Source organism: Hemicordylus capensis, chromosome 2 (assembly GCF_027244095.1).
Source record: "Hemicordylus capensis ecotype Gifberg chromosome 2, rHemCap1.1.pri, whole genome shotgun sequence".
Taxonomy (NCBI): Eukaryota; Metazoa; Chordata; class Lepidosauria; order Squamata; family Cordylidae; genus Hemicordylus; species Hemicordylus capensis.
Window position 1 is genome coordinate 116,954,878 of NC_069658.1, and position 27,024 is coordinate 116,981,901.

At 44.6% G+C, this 27,024-nt stretch overlaps 1 protein-coding gene across 34 annotated transcripts in view; it reads right to left on the reverse strand.

Moving 5' to 3' along the window:
• The window catches only part of MPDZ (multiple PDZ domain crumbs cell polarity complex component), a 186,390-nt gene that overhangs the window by 149,761 nt on the left and 9,605 nt on the right, over positions 1 to 27,024 (reverse strand). For 22 of the 34 annotated variants that reach the window (XM_053294926.1, XM_053294918.1, XM_053294913.1 and 19 more), the window contains exons 2-5: positions 18,962 to 19,128; positions 11,336 to 11,551; positions 10,790 to 10,929; positions 9,171 to 9,384 (exon numbers count right to left, since the gene is read on the reverse strand). In XM_053294926.1, coding sequence (XP_053150901.1) covers positions 9,171 to 9,384; positions 10,790 to 10,929; positions 11,336 to 11,551; positions 18,962 to 19,128 — 737 coding nt within the window. Of the gene's footprint in view, positions 1 to 9,170; positions 9,385 to 10,789; positions 10,930 to 11,335; positions 11,552 to 18,961; positions 19,129 to 21,973; positions 22,044 to 27,024 lie in introns of all 34 variants that reach the window. The other 12 variants (XM_053294949.1, XM_053294946.1, XM_053294944.1 and 9 more) reach the window with 3 other exon arrangements.

The following is a 27,024-nucleotide window of genomic DNA, read 5'->3' on the forward strand; positions in this document are numbered from 1 at the left end:
ATTTAAGAAGAGATCTAACCACTGCCTTCTTTAAAAAAGGTAGCATCCTGCCCTTACTCAGTGAGGTATTAATGATATCAACTGGGCTAGTCCAAAAACCTCTTTGCAAGATGAAATTAGCCATGTTGGGCAAAGAACAGGTGGTAGGCCATACTGCTCGAAGCAGCTTGTCCACATCCTCTGGAGTCACAAACTGAAGCTGATTCAATCTAATATTATAAGAGGGATTGCTAAACAACTCCGTAATTGGCCCTACAGAAATACTGGAGTCCAGATCAGCCCAAATGCGAGAGATTTTTTTCTTCAAATAATTCACTGAATGTGTCACTGTGAGACACATTTTCCAGAAACAGATCTGAAGCAGAAGGGGCTTGAGTTGACCACTAAAAATCTGGAATAGCTCTGCTGGACGAGAACTTGCAGACGCAATATGCTCAAAATATAATCACTTCCTTGCTGCATGAATTGTCACAGCATAGGCCTTAAAATGGGTTCTATGTTGTGTCTTATCAAATCCAAAATGGGTCTTCCCCCATTTGCACGCCAATAGTCTACTTTGCTGCTTCATCTCCCATAGCTCTTCCATATGAGCTAATGGAGCTAATTTTGAATTAGGCTGGAGAGGAAGCTTAGGAGAGATCATTTCTACTGCTGTGGTAAGTTCCCTGTTCCAGGTATCCACCAGGGCATCAACAGAATCACTGGCAGAATCAACTCCCAAACTCTCCAAGGCCCTTTGGAATCCTACTGGATCCAACAACCTTCTCGTGCAGACTATTCCAACGGGTCCACCACCCCCACAGGGGTCAAAAGCGGTCCATGACAAATTGGGAAACAAAGGAGACCCCCACCCATGGAACAACCCCAATCCAAGCAAAAGACCAAATCCAGCTTGTGATCAGCAACATGTGTAGGTCCTAGGACTAATTGGCATAGGTCCATAGGTATTATGGCTACTATGAACTCCTGAGCAGCACCAGACAAGCCAGTCCCAAAGAGGATATTGAAGTCACCCAGCACCAAAAGCCTAGGCGACTCCAATTCCAAGTCAGCGACCAGCTCCATCAGCTCAGTCTCTTAGGCAGCAGAGTGGATGGTACACCAACAAAAGCCCCAATCTATCCTGAGTCAAAAATCAAAGGTACAAACACTCAGTGTAAGTCAATTTTCTAACAGGGATCCTAGTAAGAATCAAGATGCAGAGCTAAGATCTGTTTTCATCTAGCAAGCTCCGGCAAGTTCAACCAGAACAAACCCCAACCAGTCTGTGGCAACATTTCCATCTTCACAAACAAAAGGTCTTATTGGCCGACAGCAGTTGCAAGCAAAGACCACCTCTGTGGCTCCTCAGAAAATTAAAGGAGTAATTATTCAATTTGCTTCAGTTGGCCATTCCATGGTATGGAACAAAGAGCAAACTGACTTGCTGGCAGAGATTGGTTAGCACACCATAGCCTAGAACAGGGGTTCTCAACCTTGGGTCCCCAGATGTTGTTGGACTTCAACTCCCATAATCCCCAACCAAAGGCCATTGGGGCTGGGGATTATGGGAGTTGAAGTCCAATAACATCTGGGGACCCAAGGTTGAGAACCCCTGGCCTAGAATCTATATATATATATCTCCTGGGTGTGCCTCCGAATGTGCGTCCTGGCCGCCCAGCTGATTGGCTAGGCGGCATAGGCGCCTGATTGGCTGGCGCAGAGCACCCAGGAGAATTTGGCCAGCAGTGGGCCAGGCCGTGGGCGGCGACGGTGGCTGCAGGTCCGGCCCGGTGGCGAGGCGGTGGTGGGCCTGGCCGCAACGGTGGGCCTCAGCCCAGCTGCCTGGGCTAGAAGGTGGGGTGGGGGGAGAGGTGGATGGCCTCCAAGAGTCAGGCTGCAGAGGTTAGCAAGGGGCAGCAGCGGGCCCACTGGGCCCGCCCGGTGGGCCAGGCCGCGGAACCACTGGGCCCAGCCGCGGAGGTGGCTCACGGCCAGGAGGCGGGACCGGCCGCTGAGGCCAGGCACCAGCGGGAGGCTGGGTTGGAAGGGAACTGGGCGGCAGGACTTCTGTGTTCTCCACTCAGGAGGAGGAGCTGCCGCTGCCGCCCAGTAAGTACTGTAAGATAAAATGCAGGGGGAGGGGGAGAGAATGGCGTGGGAAGGAGGGCAAGAGGGGGTGGGGTGGGGGGAGGGCAAGGGAGAGTGGCGGGGGGAGGGCAAGGGAGAGTGGGGCAGGGGGAGGGCAAGAGAGAGTGGGGCAGGGGGAGGGCAAGAGAGAGTGGGGCAGGGGGAGGGCAAGAGAGAGTGGGGCAGGGGGAGGGCAAGGGTGAGAGGGAGTGGGGCAGGGGAGGGCAAGAGGAAGGGGAGGGCAAGAGAGAGTGGGGCAGCGGGAGGGCAAGAGAGTGGGGAGGGGAGAGCAGGAGAGAGGAGCAGGGGGAGGGGGCAGGAGAGACGGGCAGGGGGGTGAGAGAGGGGTGGGAGGGGAGGGAGGACAATAGAAAGTGGGGAGGGAGGGGGCAAGAGAGAGTGGGGAGGGAGGGAGGGGAGGGGGCAAGAGAGAGTAGGGCAGAAGGGAGGGGAGGAGGGGCAAGAGTGTGGGGCAAAAGTGAGCGAGTGGGATACAGCCTGCCCCAAAGAGAGCACAGATGCTCTGTGCAGGTTGGCTAGTTTTAATTATTTTCTTCCACAGAACTGTGATGGGGGTGGCTTGCCACAACAGCCCACATTAAAAAGGAGCATTGGTCACTCACTGTGAAGGCTTCTTCTGGCTGCTGGTGTAGAGGACATCTCACGTGGGTTATCCTCACCCGCATGCTCCAGAGGCAGGACAAACAATCTAGGCAGAGCCTTTAAAAGGCCCTCCCAGTTCTGTTTGGTCAAGCCGAGCTTCTAGAAAGGAAGAAAAATAACAAGTAGACCCAGGAGAAATAACAATAGGAAAAACGAAGAGAGAAAATGCAGAACCAGTAGTCGTGGATGCCCAGGGTAGGTCAAGATGTCCTCGACACCAGCAGCCAGAAAAAGCCTTTACGGTGAGCTCCTTTCTCGGCTGCTGGGTGAGGACATCTCGTGTGGGACATGCCACAGCAGGAGACCCTGGGAGGGAGCATCGTCGGCTACTGGGGGGGAAGGACTTGTTCCAGGACTTGTCTGCCGAAGGCGGCTTGGGCAGACTTGAAGAGATCCAATTTATAGTGCCTTGTTAAGGTGGAAGGTGAAGACCATGTGGTGGCTCTGCATCCAGGAGGGCATTGGTAGAAAAGGCTGCAGAAGTGGCAGCCAAATGGGTGGAGTGTGCAGTGACAGAGGAGGCGGGAGATGCTGGACTTCATAGGCCAAGGCAATACACACTTTTATCCAACAGGCCAAAGTAGCCGAAGACACAGGTTGGCCCACGGTGGCTGGCAGGAAAGAAACAAAAAGGGACTCCATTGACCTGAAGGTGGACGTCCTAGAAGATAAAGGTCCTCAGGCAGCACCTTACGTTGAGCTTGTGCCACTGCTTTTCCCTTTGCATCAAGGGACTAGGGCAGAAGGAAGGAAGGAAGACATCCTGGGACCTGTGGAAGACCGCGGGAACCTTTGGGAGAAACGAAGGATTGGGGATCAGTGGAACAAGAGTCGTGGGAGAAAACACCAAGTTGAGGATTAGCAGAGAAAGCCCGAAGTTCCGAGATCCTCCTGGAGGAAGTAATGGCGATGAGGAAGATGAGCTTGAAGGGAAGCATTCGCAGCGGGATGGACTCTATGGGCTCAAACGGAGGAGCATGAAGAACTCAAAGAACTTTGTGGAGCTTCCAGGAAGGAAACCTGTGGACTACTGGAGAGGACGGAGTGGCACCCCGCAGGAAGCGGCGGAGAAGTAATTGAGATTGAGTGTTCCGAATTGCGGACGGAAAGAGAAGAGGCAGTAGAGCGGCCGCATGTTGCTTAATGGTATTTGCCTTGAGACCCTTGTCCAGGCCATCCTGCAGAAAATGGATACATTGAGGGATCCCACAACTGTGCAGGTTTGTATTGTGCTGGCGGCACCAGCGGAGGAAGACTCTCCAGGTATATGCGATTAGTTGAGGCCCACCGGGAGGCAAGGATCGTGTCTAGGACCTTAGGAGTGTAACCGTGGCTGCTCAGGAGGCTGTGCTTAGTCGCCAGGCAGCAAGCCTGAACCACGTTGGGTCGTGGTGAAATATCAGGCCTTGGCTGAGTAGGTCCGGGTGTAGGCAGGAACCAAGGTCCTGCCACGGCGAGATGGGGATTTCTGGAAACCAGGGACGCCTTGGCCGGAATGGAGTCATGAGGATTACCTGTGCATGAAGCAGGCAAATGCGGCAGAGCAGATGGCTCAGGAGCGGCATTGGGGGAAGGCATACAGGAGTTCCTTTGGCCATGGGGATGACAGAGAGTCTACTGACTCCACTGAGGTGCAAGGGAAGCGGGAGAAGAACCTCGGGAGTTGAGAGTTGGCTCGGGAAACAAACAGGTCTACCGCTGGCCTAGTTGGGAGGTGATTTGTTGAAACACTTGGGGATTGAGTCTCCGTTCTGCCAGGTGGAGATCCTGTCGACTGAGCCAATCTGCTTGGGTGTTCAGGAAACCACTGATGTAATGGGCTAAGAGAGAGGCAACATGTGTCTCTGCCCAAGACAGGAGGAGGACTGCTTTGGCGTGCAATGATCTGGATCGAGTGCTGCCCTGGCGGCTGATGTGGGCTTTGGCCATGGTGTTGTTCTGGAACAGAACGTGCTGGTGAAGGATCTTGACCTGGAAGGCCAGGAGGGAGAGACAAATGGCCTGAAACTTCAGCCAGTTTATGCTGTGCTTTGCTTCCGGGGTGACCATGTGTCCTGGTTCAAGAGGCTGCCCCCAGCCTGAGAGGCTGCCATCCATTATGATGATGGTGCGCGGCGGGTACAGGAAGGGACATCCCATGTTCAAGTGGGAGTCCGAGAGCCACCAATCCCAGGAAACTGACAGGAGGTGGAAGCTCTATCCACATGCAGCTCTTCCGGGCAATGGCTGACTGGTGAGGGAGAAGGAACCACTGCAGAGGACAAAGATGGAAGTGAGCCCAGGAGACTACTTCCTGCGAGGCAACCATCAGACCGAGAAGTTGGGCCAGAGAGAGCAGCAGGACCAATTGCAGGCATGGGACTTGGAAAATCAGGGACTGGAGCTTGGTCATTCTGTCCTGAGGAAGGAAGAGGCAATTGGCCAGGGTGTCTAGGTCAGATTGACCAGAAAACTGTGCGAGTTGAGAATTAAGATTGTTGACTTGATGTTCCTCCTGGCTGAGGTGAGGGAGGGCGACTGGACCAGGAGATCGTCAAGTTAGGCAAAGATTCTGATCTTTTGAAGACACCTGTGGGCCGCCAGGGGCATGAGGGTATTCGTGAAAATACGAGGCGCCGAGGAGAGACCAAATGGGAGGGCCGCATATTGATAGTGTAGACCATTGTAAGCAAAACAAAGCAGCTGGCAATGAAATGTGGATAGGAATGTGTAGGTAGGCCTCTGTGAGGTCTACTGATGACAGGAAGTCCCCATGGTACAGGGCTTCCAAGAAGGAATGGATTGTTTCCATGCGAAATCTGCGACACCTCATGAATTTGTTTAAAAATTTGAGGTCAAGGATGGTGTGGACGGAGCCGTCCCTCTTTGGCACAGTAAACAAGATGGAGTAAATGCCCTTTCCTTCCTGTCCTGAAGGGGCCTGCTCTATGGCGGTGATGTTGAGGAGATGTAGAATCACCTGTAGAAGAGCTGAGTGTTTCTGCGGACATCTGGACCAAGGAGTTGGGAAGAAGCAGTCTCTGGGATGGGAGGTCAGTTCTATCTTGCAACCCTGCTAGATGGTATCTAGTACCCATCTGTAGGAGACAGAGGCTTCCCAGGCATGAAAGTAGTGAGACACACACACACACGCTCTGGGACGGTGAGTCGGGAAGCCTGGCGGGGTTTGGGTGGCTGTCCGAACTATTTGTTGGAAGTGTTTTGAGGGTTGAAACGCTGACGGTTCCACTGGGGGTGGGATGGCCTGAAGTCTCGGTGCCTAGGCTTGAAGTTCGGACCAAAGGAACGAAAGGGCTGGAACTGTTTATGGGGGTGGCACTTCTCATCCATGTGAAAGGAGGAGAGGCGGGCCTTTTTCTTATATTTTTGGTCTCTATCAGCACCTCCTGGAGAGCCTCATTGCCGAACAGCTTAGAGGCCGTGAAGGGCACTGTGACTAGGTTCGACTGGGATGTTTGGTCCACTTGCCAGTGCTTAAGCCACAGAGTTCACCTGGCCACGATATTAGTAGCTGTGGCCCACGCTGCAACATGGACAGAGACCAGGGTAGCATCAGCGATAAAGGCTTCTGCTTTTTGGATCTTCAAGATGACCTGTCTCTGACGCACAGGGTGCAGAGGCGGGGTCTGGAGGAGCTCGTCGGACCAGAGCAGTGCTGCTCTAGAGATAATAGAGGCAGGGGTGGAAGCTTTGATACAAGTTGAAATGGGATCTGTATTTTTTTCGAAGTTGAGATTCCAGCTTCTTTTTGCTGGGGTCTCTGAGGGAAGATTCCCTATCCCTGGTCAGGATGGCTCCCGAGGTCAAGGCGATCACTGGAGCGTCGATTGGTGGCGTCTGGAATAAAGCTGTTGCTGATGGAACAGGCATACTGTTTAGACACAACGGTGGCAATTTTTTTTTGGAGGAGGCGGGCGCCTGCCATTCCTGTTTTACTACCTCAGAAAATGTTTCTGGGAAGGAAAACAGAGGCTCATTAGAGGAGGAGGTAGGGAGCACCAGCGATTCCCTGGAGGGTGCAGGGGTGTCCTTAGGCATGTCTGAATGGAGACCCAGAGTGTGGAGTGCCTTGAGGAGTAGTTGGGAGAAATCCTCGGATGGGAAGAGTCTGCGGGAGCAGGGAAGACACTCAGCCTGTTGGCCATCCGTCCACTCACCCTCTTCTTGAGAGTCTGGATCATTGGCGGAGGTAGGAAGGGCCTCGCCTGAGAAATTCTGGGGCAGCAGAGGTACGGAGGGCTCCTCAGGGGGCTGCTGGCTGTGCAGGACAGGGATCTGGGGAGTCATATTCAGAAATATCTGAAGGAAGTGGGTCAACTGGCCTGTGTCTGCACTTGGCCTGTTTTTTGGACTTTTTGGCCCTCTTTTGTCTGCTGAACCTATTGTGCCCATGAGACTTCCGAAACCTCCTAGGGCTTCCAGAGGTGTCCGAGGAGGAAGAGGGGGAAGTATCGTCTGAGAAGACAGATTGAGTTACCTCCCTATGCCTGCGCTTTTCCCCTTGCAGTTGCTTGAGTTTAAGGTGCTCCAGGGAGGAGTGCATGGCTTCTACAAACCACGCCTGCCAGGCAACAAGCATGTCGTTGGGTAGGGTATGGGCTACTGGGGCAGAACGCAAAGCGGGTCCCCTGGGGGGAGCAGAGGGACGGGGGGTGTGAAGGGCCAGCCAACTGTGGACTCACCGGTCTCCTGGATGCAGGAGGGGACAGCACTGGGCTGGTGCCCAAATGGCCTTTCTTCAAGGGAGCAGGCAGCAGCAGAGGCGGAGTTGCCAGGATGCCGCTGTCTGCTGAAGCCAGCAGGGAAGGGGAAAGAGGTGGCAAGGCCAGCGTGCAGTGCGCGTCTCCCTGGCCTGCAGGCCGCGCTGGTGGAAGCTTGTTGGAAGCGCTCCCTGGAGCACTGGAAGGGAGGAGAGCATTCAACTGCAGCTGATCCTGCCTGTTCAGACCCGCGGAGGGGGCTGGTTGGGGGAGAAGGGTGTCTGGACTATGAGGGATGGCGGCTGAGTCCTCTTCCAGGACCATGATGTTGGGTTCCTCTGGCAGAGTTGAGGGGGATAAAGAGTGGAAGCACTTGTACGCGAAGGTCACTGAAGCCGCCCAGTCATCTCCCGGTCTCTTCCGTCCTCCGGAGAAGCCTTGCCCCTGATCGGGCTCTGGTGCTGGCCACGCAGGCCGCGGCAGTCCCAAAGCGTTGGCATGGACCTGCACGGAACAGGTGGTCCGTTTTGCCTGTGAAGGCGCTGTGCTCTTTCCTTTAGGCATCAGGACGTGGAGAATGCCCGTTCTTCTCGGCTCCATAAAGGTAAAAAGGCAGAGAAGAAAAAGGAAGTGCGGGGTGGAGGAAGACAGGAAGGTGAAGAAAGGAATCCTAAAAATAAAAAAAAAAGAAAAGAAACGGGGGGGAATAAAAGGAGTAATGAGGTTCAAGAGCAGAGGCTAAAGGGTGGAGAAGAAAGTGCTAGAAGCAGCAGCTGAAAAAGCAAACGACCTTCTCTGGAACGAAGAAGGACAAACTGAACTGGGAGGGGCTATCCTCTCCCGCCTTTTAAAGGTTCTGCCCAGATTGTTTGTCCTGCCTCTGGAGCGTGCGGGCAAGGATAACCCATGTGAGATGTCCTCATCCAGCAGCCGAGAATGGGAATTTTCCATCAGGCGAGAAATTAAAAAGGCCTGGAGGCACTGGAACACTTTTGAGACAATTCCACCTCTGCCCCACAAGTCTCAGATGTCCCTGAAACTCCCGCTCAATTTGAAATTCCCATTCATGTTGATGTCCCATCCAGTGTCCCATGATGTCCCTGAAACTCCCTAGGTTGGCAACAGCCCACCTTAATCCCCCGCCTGCACAACAATGTGGTGAATTCCATGCCATGTACATGATGAAACAGATATACATCAGAAAGCAAGAAACTAGCTGAATCTTCTTTCCTTAGAGGGCAGGCAACATGTCATGGAGGCACTCCTTATCTATGTAGATAAGCATCATCATGTGGAATGTGGTGCTCCATGCCTGCACCATCCTCTTAGGACCCATGGTGGAATGACATCAATTTATGTGAGGAACCCCTTACAGACATTCTGGCTTCTACAAGAAGTCTCCCCAACATTGAATTCATTTTCAGCAGCAACCATATAACCAGCATTGCATGTGAAGTGGCTTTGACCGCTTCCCACACTCCTAGCTATGAACTAAAAGACAAACTGAGAGCAAGGGGAGCTTCCTGTGCACATGCAACTTTAGTCAACAGCCTGCTTAATTTTCAGGGAGAAGATACTGTGCAAATACTTTTATCTTGAGGGAAGAGGACCATTAACCCATAAAAGTATAGAGAGTAGTATGGCAACCACACACAAGCAGGGGGGCGGGGGGAGGCCTTGTGCATATGACGTACTCACCGGATTGGAATGGGCTGAGATTGTACTAGCAGCTGACGGAGACCGAGAAACTACAGGACTGATGAGCTGAGGCAAAGAGCCCCTAGCCACAACCAGCTGGACACTATCTTTTGCTTTCTGGAGGATGCCGATAGCCTGTTGATGCGTAATTGTCTGATCGAGGGCTTGTCTGTTTATAGCAAGAATTTGATCTGCTTCCTGCAGTCTTCCATCTCTGTTATAAGCATGTGAAGAGTAAAGAAACCAACAAGAATAAGTGTTGCCTCCAAATATTACAATGGGTTTTGACAGTTTTTCCAAAGTAGTTTCTTTTAATCCTGTTTTTCTATTTCTTCCAACTATTTTTTTTTAATCTTTCCCTGCAGTTTTGCTGTGAGCAGCTATCTTGGCACCCTGGTGATCAACTCCCTTTGAAGCTAATCCCACTGCCACTCTCTCCTGGCTTCACCCCACAGCTAACTCCTTCTCCTTGAACCCCCATCCGAAACTAAGCATATTACATGTTGGTTGCTCCCAGCTTTCCCAAGATATAGCCTGAGAACTTTATTCTTACTTTGAGCCTAGTGCTTAACAGAACCAGGGTCCTACTTCGTTCACAGTGCAAGTGCTGAATATTCATCAATTCACACAGTTTACTCACCAAACACTTATTCAAGATCTTGGAGCAGGGGGGAGTTATTTTCTTTCTCAAAAACCAAAAGAGGGGACCTACATTACAAGGCACTACATTTCAAGGCACCTTTAAGTTTAAATCTTTAAATTCCAAAAGGCATTCATCTTCTCATGAGGACTCCATTTTCGTGCAGTCACATAATCCAACCTTCCTCATACTCACATCAAAGTAAACTGAAGAAAAGCGAATTGTAAATCTAATCTGTGTTTCTTTTAGGAGGAAGGAATTTAAAGTTATAACTTCAAAACCTATCTGTGTAAAACACACTGGGAATGAATTAGCCAAAGTTAAACCCTTTTAAGTCCCCTTGATCTCAACAGGAGAATTAAGCACATGCTTAACTCTCTCCCACTGAAACCAATGAAATTTAAAATTACTTTCAAATTCCATTGATTTCAGTCGCAGAGAGGTTTTGGCTGGATTGTGCCCATTATTTTGTACTTCTCAAAAGTTTTTGTTTGTGGGTAGCAGTGGGCTAAAGGATTCTCAGTATTTTTTATCTCCCAGTGGCAACACAAAAAAAGATTTTCCACTTGCAAGTTGTGTATACCTGAACTGTCAAGACACCAAAATGTTTCTGCTCGAATTGCAAAACCAATACAATTTATGGGATCCAGACGAGCAGTCACAATAGTAGGAACAATGAAACAGTAGCAGCAGCAACAGTGTATTCAATCATGTTTGACAAGAGCCCAGTCATTTCCCATTCAAAAATCAAAATGCATTTTATTTTAAATAAAATTTTATTTCATTTTTCTAAGTGCATGTCTGCTTATTGTTCTGAACACAAGAACACAGATTGTTTGCATGGGAAATGAAATGGTAAGGTATAGCGAATAGTACAAAAATCTACTTTTTCACATTCAACCCATGTTATATTAATAGTCACATTTATCTTTGTTCTTCCATCCTAAAAATATAAATATGAGAGAATCAGCAATCTCACCTGTGTGCCACACTTCCCTCTTGAATCTCCTGCACAAATATGCCCAGTTCACCTCTGTATTCACTCTTCAAGCCAACTACACTAAAGCCAAGGCCACCACTCAGAGGTTTTACAAGCTCTATAGTTTCAACAAGACGACCCTGGCACCAAAGACAATGAGTCACTGATTGAACAATTTAAAAAAATATTTAATAAAATTCTGAAAAGTAAAATGACTGATGAATGTTGTATTTGTTCAGACATTAATACAAATGACTTTTGATACTGTCATTATGAATAAAAATTATACTATTATTATTATTATTATTATTATTAATTTGCAACCATTATTAGAAGTTAGTTTGCAAACTATATACATAATGCTAACATGGTACTGATATAAAAAGGAATGGGGGAATGTCCACGCAAGGGGAAGGGAGAGGGAAGAAAAATACAAACCCATGCAGTACTCCTAATTACCTAACCATAATTAGACAAACAGACATGTTAGGTCTACATCAGGCTAGAGTATTAAATTTTGTATTATTTTAAGCTATGACATCTTACTTGTGCCATATTTCTGATCAGTAATTCAAATTCATCAGTGGAGCACTTCCCATTAATCTGAGGGGTGATGGATCGTGCAGCTGCTCCCAGACTACCAGACAGGTTGCCATTCTGCTGAGCCAACAGATAGGATTCATTATGGAGTGAAGAACTCGTGATCATACCATGATGGGGAAGTTGCATGAGCTCACCGGACAAAGGAGGTGCAACAGTTACCTAAAAAATGTGTGCAACATTGTTGAAACTTAGTTGTAAAGCACAGAAAACCAAAGGGTGACCAAAAAAAGTGGGGGTTTATTGCATCTAACACAATATATGATCTATATTCAAAATATGGTCAAAATACCAAAAATGTGAAAAAACAAATCCTAGAATCCCTGCATAATAAACACAGTATCTACTGGTAAAATGAGAATTAAGTATCAGCTAGAGTCCATGGGGATCCTTCAGACAGGTGTTCCATCTGTAGAAGGATTCCCTCAATATCAGGGAATCAGCCATTGGACATGCACAAGCCTAAGTGCACATCCACATCAGACTTATCTTTCTTGCATCTTTGCCTGCTCTCTCTTTCTCTGCTCACATTTTTAAAAACACAACACCAAACATAAGCAATGTTAAGTTCACCTTATTTCAATGGGGAAATTAATCAGTGGGACATAAGTGCTTTATATTAGCTGGACTGTGCCTATGGTTTGGGGAATGTGTTGTTAAGAGTGCACCTCAGAAGCACTGGAAGAATCATAGGGATAGATTCTTGATTAACAAGTTGGGGAGTTATTTGGTCAACGTCGTACAGGATACTAAGCAAGATGCTTTGTATTCTCTAGGATACAAAGGAGAATAAGGGCTGCCTTTTTTGGAATGGAGGATGAAGGCAAGTGTCACTGCTTTTACAAATCACAGTCCTTGAAGATTATCAAGCTAATGCTTTCCCTTTCTCATAGGGAATAACATAGAACTCTTCTGATAATGTAAAGAAAGAAAGAAAGAAAGAAAGAAAGAAAGAAAGAAAGAAAGAAAGAAAGAAAGAAAGAAAGAAATTGCTTTAGCAAGAAGAACCATCTTTTGCTACCCCTCAGAAAACTGAACAGCAAAGGAGTGTAGCTTAGCTTCCTGGCATGACCTTAGATCAGTTACGGAAGAGAAGCGTGAAAACAGATTTTTAATTCACGTGAATCTAGAAGATCACAAGTCGTCTTCTGGTTTCTTTCTTTCTTTTCTTTAAAGGCTTTAGTGCAGACTGTGGCAGAGTTCTGATGTATTATTGACTACTAACTCATCCATAGTAATTGATAGTGGCACTCCACTCTAATGATTTTTATTTTTAAAGCTAATTAAAGAAATTGAGTTGTATGTTCAAAGGGGATTAGCTTAATGTGAAAAGACTATGTCAGACAAAGTGGCTTCTGGCTCCTGCTCACAAATTTCAAGGCAGGGAATAAAACCAACCCAATGGAGAAACATGTTCAACAGATTTAGGTGTATCAAAAATTCTTCAACACTGCACAATTATCTATTTGCCCGCAGGAAATAATTTAATACAGTGCAAAGACTTCATGGCATGGAGGACAAATCCCTGGAAAAACATCATTATTTCAATACTTTCAATACCTGGTCCAATGTGCAATGTATTCTACAAATCTCACCTGCTTCTGCACTAACCTTGTGAGGTAGATTGGGCTTAGAGAAAGTGGCTGACTAAATTACTCAGTAGTACTAGGGAAATTCTTGACTAACAAGCAGAAGGTTGCCGGTTCGAATCCCCACTGGCACTATATCGGGCAGCAGCGATATAGGAAGATACTGAAAGACATCACCTCACACTGTGTGGGAGGATGCAATGGTAAACCCCTCCTGTATTCTACCAAAGAAAACCACAGGGCTCTGTGGGAGCTAGGAGTCGAAATCAACTTGACGGCACACTTTACCTTTACTACTACTCAGGACTTACTCTAAAGGTCTACTAAATTTCAAGAGGACTTTCTGTAGTAAATTTAGTCAAGGTGTCAATCAGTGATTTACCCAAGGCTCTTCTACAAGCTTCATAGTAGTACAAGGATTTGAATGTGGTTGCTGCTAAGGTTGCTTCCTTTCCCACCAACAAATGTTGTCACTTTAACAGCTGCATGTCAGGCAGAAAGCTGAATATGTGTGGCCTTCCCCTGCACAGAGACAGAATACTGGGAAAGCATAAGTGATTACTTTCTGCAAGTTGCTCGTCTGTTCAAGGCACAAACTTTCTGTCATGATGTCAGGTGGCACCTCTATTCCAAAACCAGTTATTTCTGATCCAAATCATATTTCATATGTGAAATGAAAACAACAACAAAGTGGACACAGCCAATTACATAGGTGTTTCCCATATGAAGAAAAACAAAATCAGGGACAGAAAGCAAAAATCTCAAGGGAACAACCTATACCACTGACCCCACCTAGATGAATCCAGTATTCTGATGCATATGAAGGAAGCCAATGTGGTTCTTCAATGTAGCAATAATCTCCATCTCTACACATCCAAATATCCACAGGACTCAGCCACTACCTTTAAAACAACCTAAAAATGTAACTTTTATATCCTAAAGAAGGATACAACATTTTTCCTAGTATAATATCCAACTATAGTAAAGAAACACTGGCATATGCTTCTCCTAATTAAGTATTTCCATGTGGAACAATGAGTGAATAATGGAAGCCTTAAGTGACCATTCTCATCAGTGGGACTACACCAGTGTGTTTGTGTGTGTGCGGGGGGGGTTGACTTTGATGTGACTCATTCAAAGTAGCTTAAGGATCATTGCCACACAACAAAATGCTTTTTGCAGTTATTAAGTAATATTTTTTCACTGCATATAAGCTGTTCTGCTTCTCAATAATAAAGCCACCACAACTCCATCACAAAGTAGCTTTATAGCAAAGTGATTATGTAAGTAATGTATGAAAGGAATATTGCTTTGTTCTATAAATTGCCTTATGCTAATTTGCCACAATTGCCTTTCCCTTTACTGTATATAACATCTGCAATATTGGTATAATTTGGCAGGAAACAAACAAACAAACAAACAAACAAAACTATGATGCCACAGTGGATGATAAAATGTCCATTTGGGTAGTACCGTTAAACTTTCATTGCAATCAAATGCTAGTTGCTGGTTTGAAATGTTATCTAATAAGCAAAAAACTACTTCAGTTGCATTTCTGGCATGTCAGCATTTTAGGCAACAAAATCAAGAGTCAGTACTTATTTTAAAACTCTTTGCTTTACTTTCATAGAGTTGGAAGGGGGAAAGACGACAAAGGGCAGGAGAAACAGGAAGATCACTCTTTTGATAGGCACACCTTGGTAAAGTATTCAACCTATTCTTTCTAAAATCAACTTGCTGGAGTAGGGTCTGTCTTAGATATGAGCTTTGTCAGCAGTGTGAATGAGGAGTGTCCATGTGCATAAGAACACCATAAAGATGGGATTGCCTGCTCTTTATGAAATAGGAATATTATAACCACTTGCCATTATTGCCAGATTGTTCTGAAAGCATCCATTCTAAAAGCATCAAATGCCACTGCTGGAAACATTTCTGAGTAGCAGCACCTATCCATGCTGGCCATAACTTGTGAAAGCTGATCACCACATTGGTCACCCCTACTGCCTGGACAGTTCCAAAGCTAGCTGTCACTGACAATGTATGCTGCTAGGGTAGACACTCTTCATGCCACTGCAATGCAAATGCAAATGGTGACCATCTTTCACATGATACAGCCACCATATGGGAGCCACTTTTCACAGTGAAGCATTTCTAGCCTTCCAAATGGCACATCATGAGCTGAAGCTTGAGTCTCTGATAAAGCAGTGCAGAGTCCATTCATCCCAAAGGAATTTCTACAGGTGCTGAAATGTGTGTCAGGCACCTTCCATGGAGACTGTTGATTTTCCCATAATGGAGATGCTTAGGGCCATGATTTTAATGGAGATGCTTAGGGCCATGATTTTAATGAACGATCTATGACCTGGTATCTTTAAAGCTATACCTCCTACTTGGTGTGATCATTTTTAATCACGGTTCTTAAATCAGAAGGCATGGAAGGATTGAATAAGGAGCAACTTATGACTGGTAGGAAGGAAAAGGCAAAAACAGACTATAAGCACTTTGGGAATAATGGATTACTTTTCATACAACTGCCATTATCCGTCTTGAGCCCTTCAGATGAAGACAATATAAATTGGAATATGTCTTTGTTCTAGACCATAGGTTATGAACAAAGAGGCTATCATGATAACCTTGCCCTATGAGCAGAAAAGCAAGACAATTAAGTTTAGTTACTACTAAAGGACCTAATCCTAAATGCTAATGTAAACATAGCAATCTTGTATTGAGGCCACTCAAATTCACTTTCCCGTTTTGGTGCTTCATGAAGTTTTAAGTTCTTGTGCTGGTCCATGTGCATGTAGCTGGCTAGAAGATGGTCTAAGAGAATGTTAACCATTACTTTGACAACACAGACAACCAGCACGGGCAAGTGTTTTTCAGTGACCTTTCACAATATTGTCATGTGTGAGTTGATCTTAATTCCAACACTGGGCCCAACTCAATATGACAGCAAAAAAGCCAATACGTATTGGAGTTGTATCTACTGCTGAAACCCTATAAAACAGAGTGGATGGGGAGAGAATTGTTACATTAAGCATGGGCTGGGAGATGTTGCTAAAGCCTTCCAACCAGCACTGGTGCTTTTCTCCAGAAAAATAGTTCTCTCCAACCCCATACCCAATGAGGTTTCAAAACCGAAAGTAATGTTTTGGGGAAATACTACTGAGGAAAAATGGATGCAGGTAAGCACAAGGAAAGGAAAAATTTCTGCCTACCCTAGATGTGCTTTAAATAATCTACCCAGACTTTATAGATATATGGCCTGACCCACATTGATGCCATCCATGTGTAGGCTGCCTTTGAGATGAACATAGAACTGATCTACAATTCAGAATAACTTCTGAACTATCTTATAGCAAGACGTTAACCAGAGTGCCCCTTTCAAACTATGTTTCTTCCAATTCACACAATATGATAACATTTTGTCAGTTTGAGTTATGCCTTAGCAACAAATCAAGGAAAACAAGGTTTTTTCAGAGCTCAATAATATTCTGAATATAGGCACTATACAAAATTAAATAGTTAACAAAATTACAAAGGAAGTAGAAACACAATTTAAAAGGGGTATATATGAAAGCAGACGAAGCCCTTACACTGCAGTCAGTACTTTTCCACCCTATAAAATCTATCTTCAAACTTGCAAGAAAGAATTTGAAGAATGCTGCTCAGCCAAGGAAAAGGATTTTTCTCATTAGCACTGCTTTGAGCTTTCCCAATAGATGAGGAGAAAACAAACACCAATAGAGAGAACGGTAGTGTGCCAGCACTGAGTGATTATGGTTTAAATATTTAAATATTTAAAATTGTAAGAAAAATAAAATTAAGACTTGAGAAGTTCATCATATCACAAGAGCAGAGGTTTTTTTCCTTTTTTGTTTTCCCTTATCTTCAAACACCGGGCTTTTGCAATGGCATCAGAGTTGGGAAACAGACATCCAATAAAGAGTGGCAATGCTCAGAGGAAAAATATGTGCTTGGTTTTAGTATGCTGACATGCAAATGAGTGCTGACGGCAGGGTACCACTTTCTCACTCTGAAAGAGAGCATTGATTCAATTCAGTCTAGTTTCTAGCTGTTGGGATTTTTCTCCTATTTATCTTGCTTACTTTGCAATTTAAAACTCTCAACAGAAGCAACAAATCTTGTTAATGAAAGGGTTTACAAGGTACCTATCAATAAGGATCTTAGCACAGGTAATAAAAAATTCAGAATATCAATATTAAAGTGAATGCATTTTTAAAAAATTCAACCACCAAGGTTTGGTTTTTTCAAGCCTTCAGGAGTCAGGCAAGAGAACTCCTTATCGCATGAAAGGAATTCTTTCCCAACCAATTCAAAAAATACATATAAAAAGAGTACAGAAAGAAGATAGTATAGAAAAGGAAAGGAAATGCAACAGTGAAAACAGTAGTTCAGAATTAATTGTTTATGTTTGTAGCTGATATACAAACATGTTATAGCCTCTAACAAAAAACAAACAAACAAACAAACCAGAAGAAAAGGTTTTAAGTGTTTCAGTGTCTTGTAGCCACCAAAAAGGTGGTTCATGGCTTATATATATAGCAGGAATATTATTGTTACACTTGATTTTCCTCTTGGTCCTTGACGAGCATCCTAATACTGGATCCATGCAACGAAAGAATACCTGTCCACAGCAGTAGCATCTCCATGAAAGTGGGGATACTCATGCAGGGTGGGAAGCAGTTTTTCCTGATCTCCCCTTCCCCTGGAAGCACCCTTTGCAGCCCAGTAATATGCCCCTGTCACCCAGTTCCTGCGTCCCCTTCTGTATTGCAAGGAGAGTCTCTAGAAAAGGGGGATTGGCAGAAAATCCCCCCAAAAGCAATGCACAGCACAACTCTGCATTACTAAACACTCCAGAGGCAATTTACACACTGCGCCTCTGCACTGTTAGTCAGGATGTCAGCCAGTGACAGGATATTTTTGCTTTTACACTGCCCACCTGGTCCAACCAAAGTCTAGCTCAAGTCAGACTATGTCAAATCATGAACTGTACTAATCATAATATAGAACACAAATGATGATGGTCTGACCTTGCCAAAAAAAAAATAGGCAAATGGTCTAGAGCAAGTGTTCTCACATTTGGATCCCCAGATGTTGTTGGACTACAATGCCCATCATCCCCAGCCAAAATGGCCAAACGGGAGTTGCAGTCCAACAACATCTGGCAATCCAAGTTTGAGAACTCAAATTTATGACTTAGAGCCAATTGCTTGTTTTCGTTCTGCTCCTGCTCAGCACTCCTGGCCTCTAGAAGTGGAGCAACAGCAATCAGTATGTTTTGTCAGACATCATGCTAAACCATGGCTTGCAAGCCAACTTCAAAACCATGGTTAATAATACTGCCTTGCCAGTCATTCACAAAACCACCATTCTGATATCACGACAAAATGTAATAAGGTATCTATAACTTCTGGTATAATGTCTGGACTGAAACTGAGACTTTTTAAATGATATACTGAAAGCTAATTATTTAGCAAAAAAAAAAAAACTTGATAAAAACAAATAAGATGTTCTAATTTGTGGATAAAATAACCATCTCCAGGAAATCAGTTAAAAACCATCAAGCAAACAGGTCATACGCCTACTGGAAAAGGAAGGTCTTTACAACATAAGACCTCTGAAGCATCCCAACCAACCATGCCTCAACTGTCAGCAGGATATAGAGAAAGGCCTCAGAGAGCAATCTCAGTAGATGGGCAAGCTTAGTTGAGAGGAAACAGTCCTTTAGGTATGTTAATATTCATATAGATTATTAACTATAAGCAAAACTGGGAAAGCTATGCAGACATTAACTTTTAATGAACTGAAATCTTGCTGAATTTAATGGAAATCTCTGGATCTGGCTTGCAAACTGAACAATTCATTTTCAGAGCTCAGCACTCATTTTGTCAGCTATACACAGAGTAATAAGATAAGAAGGTCTGGTAGTCTCTTGCCCTGGAGATCCTGCTTTTACCTGATCTCTCGACTGTGGAAGTGAAGCCTGAAGGTTTAGGATCTGATTGAACAAAGGACTTTGCAGCACTGATTTTAGTAAACTCAGTTTCTCTTCATTTGCTGTATCACCTCGTTCTCGTAACTTCGCCTGCAGACGCTCCACTGCCTGGAGGGCTCGGTGAGTATCTGGAACAACAATCACTATTAGCAGGTTCCCTTATATGTTTGCATACTGGTAACAGGGTTGGTTGTACACCACTTCATTGAGGCTATGCACATGAGCAGCCAAGCCCATGCTAAGGCAGCTCAACCTGGGTTTGGCTGCCTGTTTGAACCACTAAGATCAAGCCCGATCCTGGTGCTGCCCTAGTGGGTAGCCCTACTTTCAACCCCAGCCTTTAGCAAGTGCGCCCTTAACCCCGACGTAGGGCATGCAGCCTGAGCATACACAGAGTCAGGCATATAGAGTGTCCAACTCCTGGAGGATTCCCACAATGCACTGTGCTTGCCACGTGGTGCATTGTGGAATATCCAGAGGCCGGGACACATTGTCCTGGCCTCCAGAGATCCAAGCAGCGCGGATTGTGTGTGAGTGTGATCTGGACATCCAACAGAACAGGATTGTCTGTGGGGAAGGCTGCTAACAGAGTGAAGAGGCACCTTTTTAAAGTGGCGAGTCTCTTTATTTAGCAGGGAAGAGCAACTGGCCCTATCCATCCCCAGCACAGCATCCCTCCAGTAGCTGTTGCTGATGTCTATCTTATGCTTCATTTTTAGATTGTGAGCCCTTTGGGGACAGGGAGCCATCTTATTTATTTATTTATCTATGTACTGTATTTATATCTATGTAAACCACTTTGGGAACTTGTGTTAAAAAGTTGTATAAAAATATTCATCTTAATATTCATCATAATTAGTAATATTCATAAGTTCAGCACAGCCTTCCCTGCCACCCACCGCCTACACATTCATGTGAATAGGCTTATTATCTCTCAAAGTGAGATGTGACCACATGTACATAATTTCTTTTTTCATGAGAGGTCTAAACATTAAATGCTGAGTGTAATTTCCACAAAATCATCACAGCCCAAAGCCATGGAAGATGCACTTAAGGATGAATTTGCATGGCTCCTCTTTAATTCTAGTATCACCCCACAAACTGATCCAAGTTTTCTGAACATATTTTGTCAAGAAGCAAACAGAAGTATAGAACATGGGCTGCATGCTGGACTCGGTATACTATTTCCTTTGATGTTCATCCAGGGAACCACCGTTTTCCAACCCACTCAACAGCTAGTACCCAATCATTCCAGTCTGTCATCTGAACTTTAATCTCCTCTCAAGTATATTGTCTGAGCAAAGACTCAGGGGCCTAGCCAGATCAGCTCTATATACACAACTCTGAAGGCCCCAGCTTGTTCTTTGGCCTTTGGCCTTTCTATTCCTAATGATCCCCTGGCAAGCCGTCTGGCTGGCTGGCTGGCTGCCTACCTTCATGACTGCTCAGAGCTCACTTTCCTTCTTACTTCACTTATTATTTGTCTTGGATCTTGGCTTGTTCCAATTATGTTGACTTCACCTTGCCCTTATTTGTGTTGCTTTACACTGGTCCTCTTACTGGGAGCTTTGGACTATGGACCTCAACATTAGTACAGGAAGGGGGCATTGCTTTTCATGCTGAATGTCCTACGTTCAGTCCCAAACAACCTCCAGTCAAAAAAGATATCAAATAGCAACCTCAGGCCTTAGAGAGGAACTCCAAGTCAGAGCTGCCAGTAATCCGGCTAGATGGACCACCTAGGCAGATGGATTGATTCAGTACAAGGCAGCTTCTTATGTTCATATGATTCTGTCCAACCAGTTAGTCTTTGATACTGAGAATCAACTATCTCTTCTGGCCTGATATCATGGAGTCGGAGTCTTCTGTGGCTAATTATCCTGAACTTGTAGAGGACCACATTCTGTGATTTCTTGCAGTTTACCTCTTTTGTGACAGATTCAACATGTCTATCCTGATGTTTATGGCTCCCAAACTTGTGATGATCCAAAATCCAACACATATTGAACCATTTGCTAAAACAATATGCACACTGTGCCCACCTATTTTACTTTGCAGTGAAAACAATGATAAAGAATAAATCCTCTCAAAGGTAGGACAGCACTGAAAATTGATAGCAAGTGAAAATACATCCATAAACAGGAAAGAACAAGACACTTTATTATAATTAGTTATGGATACTAAATATCAAATAAATAGGTTGAAGAAATACAAATTATTGACAATGCTACGCACAGGCACTGGCAGTTTAAAGCTATACATGTTCTAAAAAAGAGGAGTGATCTCCCCTTGCCCCTTAAGTCCACTGTGCCTTCTGAAAATATGTCCCTGACAATCACAAGACCAGAATTTATTGTTCATGTCATAACTAACTGAAAATAAATCACAGAGGGGCAGTCTGATCCTTTGTCCAACACCTGACATCCTGACAAATGAAAATTGCATGTAAGGAGAGACCCCTAGGAGCCCACACACAATTCCCCGTCCTCCTGCACACATGCTGCTGCACCACAGGGTTAACACTTCCAAGTGCTGCTTGCACCCTGGAAGCCCTCTACAAGATTGGAAACATGTTGCTGAGGGTCAATGACATGTTTCCAATCTTGCAGAGCACTTCTGAAGTGTTATCCCTGTGGCCCAATAGCATGCACGCACGAGGAAAGGGGCAACTGCATGAAGGTTTTGAGAGTGTCCTCACAGAGTCTCCTTACATGAGTGCTTAATTAGTCAGGATGCCAGCCAGTCTGCAACTGTAATTCTCATTAGCAGAAACAAAATTTACTTGAGAAATGCCCATTTACAGCATTTCTGAAATTTGCTTCAGAAACACCCACCCCAATGAATTTTTATGTTTTCTTATGCATCTCTCCTTAAATTAAATCCAATGAAATGTTGTTGAGCATAACTCTAAAATGAGAAATGATGAAACTAGACGTGTGAAGCATATAAATATATTTTAGTATAAAGTCTTACCTATTGTTTCCAACATGGTTTTACTTGCTTAATTTCCACTCCACCAAGTGGCTGTTGACACGAGGTCTTCCTACAAGAGTGGGGGATATTTAAAACTCAGCCTAAAAACATGAACTGAAAACTACTGATTACTCTGTCAAAACTGTATCCAAGATTGACAGTTCTAGAAAAATCTATTTCAATTACAATTCATGAACTTCTAATTTTTGTAGAAATGTATTATTTGCAGAGCAAAATGTGAACTATACCAAACTAATTTACAACCTCATTTCAAACACTTCTGCTGTTGTAATGTCACTGGAATACCATTGTAACATTAAATTTTACAAGACTGAACTGGCACCATGTCCTAAACAACGTACTGCCACAAAAAGACTTGAAAATACCTTATTGTTATATTACCATATCAAAGATTAGGCTATTATATGGTATTGTAATGCAGTTTTGAAATTCAAGTATTTAAGATCAGGAGCAAGGGCACAAGAGAAAGAAAGATGGGAATGGAAGCTAGGAGGGCAGAGAAGAGGCAGTGTGACCAATTTGGTTGCTTTTCTAGAAGTTTCTATAATTTCTAGCTACATTTTTGTGTTGGGAGCTCTGGACCACCAAATTATGCAACCCTGTTACCTACTGTATACCTTTCCAGCTATTAAACCAAACATTTAGCATTTCCTGGAAAAAAGAAGCAAATTAACAATTATGAGAGAATTCTTTTCTGTGTGTAGGTGCAATTTCTAACCAGAAGTTTCCATGTGTTTTAATTAATTGATACACCAATATTTCACTAATCTATTTCAGATACTTTGGAAACTATAAGGCTTATAATACCAGATTAACCAACACGCAATGCCAAATATAGCAACCACAGTAATAGGCTTTACTTTGTGGACATTACTGCAGCAATGGCATTTTCAAAGGCTTGTTGAAATTAACACTGATTTCTAGGCCCACATGTCCATTAGGTAGCTTGGACATTTCAGTGAAGCAGCCTCCCTTTAAAACAGAAGGGGGAAAGCATTTTGTGAGTGAGTGCCACATTGCCAATTTTAGAATGGCTAGTAGCAAATGACACTAAATACATGTCTGTATGCAGTTTGCACACAAAAAGGAAGGCAGCATATAATCACTTCTGCCCATTTCTGTCTTACATATGTAGGCATACTGATTCTCCCTTTCTCAAATACACATAAACTTCCCTGCCTCCTCCAATAGCAAAAGCATGCTGTGCACAGCAACTTTCAAGAGGAGAATGCTGAAATGGGAATGTAAGTGAGGTGTCCAGCCTATACATTATCTGGGAATTCCCTGGAGACACATGTGGTCAGGGAAGAGTGTATATCAAACATCTATGATCACACCATGCAGAAACAAAACCTGGCATCTGGCATGCAGCATCCACTACATCTCAGTGTTTTTCTTTAAGAAACTTTCTAGCCCTTCAGCTACAGAGATAAGCTTTTCAAATGCTATCTGACAAAATAACAGAAACCAGAGGAAGACTAAGCATGTCTGCTAAAGGTCAGGTGTAGAACTTCAACGTACTGCACAGCTCCCCGTCCTTCCAAAATTTCTAGCAAAGGCAGAATAATGCAAAAGAAGGAAAGACATGTAAATTTTCTAAATTCAGATCACATAATCCAATTAAGATCTTGGGGGCAGGGACTTAGGAACATAGGAACACCGGAAGCTGTCAGACCATTGGTCCATCTTGCTCAGTATTGTCTACACAGACTGGCAGTGGCTTCTCCAAGGTTGCAGGCAGGAGTCTCTCTCAGCCCTACCTTGGAGATGCCAAGGAGGGTTGGAACCTTCTGCATGCAAGCATGCAAATTATCTTCCCAAAGCGGCCCCGTCCCCTAAGGCACCTTACAGTGCTCACACATGTAATCTCCAGTTCAAATGTATCCAGGGCAACCCTGCTTAGAAAAGGGGAGAATGAAATGCTTACTCCCACAAGACCAGCATATACCACAGGCACACACAGATCTGCCCAGAACACCACCTCCCATGGTGACGAACCAAAAATCAGATAAAAAATATGAATGAAATGAAATGAAAGAGTTGTGAGGGACAGATGAACTGGTAGACTACAAACCTACCATTTCTAGAGCTGGGACAGTGCTGTGTTAGGGAGAGGCTCCCTATCCCAGCACACAAATGCAAGGTTTTTTATCTACGTATTTAGGTGCAATAAATAAATACATTACATTACATACATACATACATACATACATACATACATACACACACATTATTTATTTCTATTATGTATTGCATGCATGGGTTCACATGAACACCCACAAGTTGCTATGCTGGGGCCCAGTTTCCCGGTGAGAACATACTTCCAGCAGGCATGTCATGGGAAGCCACGAACTGCCAGTTCCCATGCCATGTTACCAACATCGTCCCGACTTCTTCCGCCCAACTTCAAACCTCAGTTACAGAAGTCAGACAGAAGTCAGGAGGTTCTTGGTAATGCAGCATATATGAGACTGTACAATGCAGTGTGGACTTTGTACAGTCATATATTATTCTGGCTTCTGAATTAGGCTCCGTACACCCATGCTTTGCCTTGGCTTTCAACTCAACAATGGGCTTGGGAGGGGTTTATCCAAGCAGATATCCAACAAGTGCAGCTTTCCCAGTCACTTGTTAGGGATGCACCTGGTGAATTTCTGCCCTTCTACATCTCTGCAATGCACACTGATGCCCTCAAATGCCACTTACTATAGTAAATGGCTAAGCAGAAATTGAACAGGTTCACAATCCATCCACAAAAACCATCTATATAGGACTTCTGCCTCATGCATTATATTGTCCATGGCATCACTACCATGCAATAGAACTGCATTCTCACAGCATTAAACCACCTTGAGCCTGTTGTAAACTGCCCTGAGCCATTTTTGGAGGGGCGGTATATAAATCGAATAAATAATAAATTAAGTCATGGTACTGAAATAACCTGCACTGGATTCTAGGGATACTTTCTGCCCTGGAAAGTTGTTCAGTGTAACATCAGTTGCTCACACCTCCGCCAAAAGTGGTATCAGCAGTTGGAAAGAATTTCAGGGAGCTAGATAGTCTTTGATTCCTTCCAAGCATTTTAAAGAAACTTCTTTCAACCCCCAAAAGAATGCATAATAGCAGTCTACAAATGGAAGAGATGCCATAATTTTTCTGTGGAACTTAATAACCCTGGATACAGTACTGACATCTTTTTTTTATGATGTTCAAGAATAAAACAAACTGAAGTGGCATCTCTGATTGAAAGTGTGGGGACAGAAGAGAACACTGAGCAAAAAAGGTAGCAGCAATCAGCTCTTATTGCAATTAGAGCAAGGCTGCACAATTGCAGCCCTCCAGCTGTCGTTGGCCTACAACTCCCATCTTCCTCAGCCACAGTGGCCAATAGTCTGGGATGATGGGAGTTGCAGTCCAACCACGGCTGGAAGGCCAAAGTTGTACAGCACTGAATTAGAGCTAAGTCAATAACAGGGAGGAGTATAATTCACAAACATGTTCAAGCCCATCTCAAAAGCACCCTGAATGACTGCTATTTTGGAAGAAGGAACATGTCAGTTCCAAGATGGCGATGAGGTGGCAGGGCAGGGGTGTTTGCAAGACCATTCATGGCAGCTGCAACATGGAGCACCCAAAGCAGTGACCTTGCACTTCCATGGCAGCAGGGTAGCAGCAGACCTTGCAAAGACAGTGGCAAGGGGGTGTCTTGTGAGGGCAAACAAGCTGACAGCAAGGTGGCAGGAGGGCTTGCAAGGGCACATGAGGCAGCTGCACGAGAGCAGAATTGAGGCAAATAGATAAAAGCTGTATCATTGGCATCCTGGAGGGGGCAAGAGGAGGCAGGTCTCCCCCCCCCCACATACACACCCCAGTCTGAGCCAGCCCAATGGGGCTTACTCCCAGATAAGTAGATATAGCATTGCAGCCTTTGCCTTACCCACCTCCCACTATAAAAGGAATACTGAATGCTGTACAGCACACTGACCGCCAAACAAAGTCATAATATTCTATGTAGAAAGAGATATTTTATCATATTATAAGCCACACTAACATTGAAATACAGTTGTCAGCTAATCTATTCAGCACTTATATACCATGTATTAAAATTCACACAACTGGATTTTCTTCTATGGCACTGTTCTTAGTGATGACATGTTCTTATTTTTTTAAAAAACATTCTGACAAGAATTGGCATTTTGCAGATGCTTATCATGTTTGTTTCCCAGAAAGCAATGTAACTTGGTCCCTGATCTTATTAAAGGCAGGACAGGTTAAAGTAATGAAAAGATAAATGATGTGGTTAGTCAGTGTTTGTCAACTGATAGATGATAGTCACAGTTGAACCAGTGACCCAGTGAAATACTGGATGGAGCCCTAAATTCAAATCTCTACCGCAAACACAGAGTGCCCGAGACCTCAGGAAAATCACTGTATCTGAACCTCAGCTCCTGCTTTATAAAGTGGGAATAAATAGGATTTGTTTTACAGCATTGTTGTGAGGTCAAAATGAGATACAAACTGTAAAATGTTCTCAAACACTAACTGTTAATGACAAATCATTATAGCAGTGCTACTCAACTTCAGCCCTCCAGTTGTTTTTGGACTACAACTCCCATAATTCCCAACCACAGTGGCCCACAGCCAGGGATTATGGGAGTTGAAGGCAAACATCTGCAGGAGGCTGAAGTTAAGCAGCCCTCCATTATAGTCCAATATAAATACAAATAAAAGGAAATAAAAATAATCACTAATGTTTTAGTTCCTCTTATTATTGGAGCAATGGCTGACAGGTTGAGTAGCATAATGCGGGTACTATGGCGTCGCAGTAATTCACCTGACCCATGCTATGGGCTTGCAATGGAGTCACTCATGCTTCTGCAGGCTTGAAGTGAAGCGCTGGCAGTGCACAAATACTTTGAATAGCACACCCGCACACTGAAAGCACTCGTTACATCGGAAACACATTGCTGATGTCAAGTCGGAAAGACCGTATCACTCTCGGAGAGACCACATCACTCCTTTGTTGACAG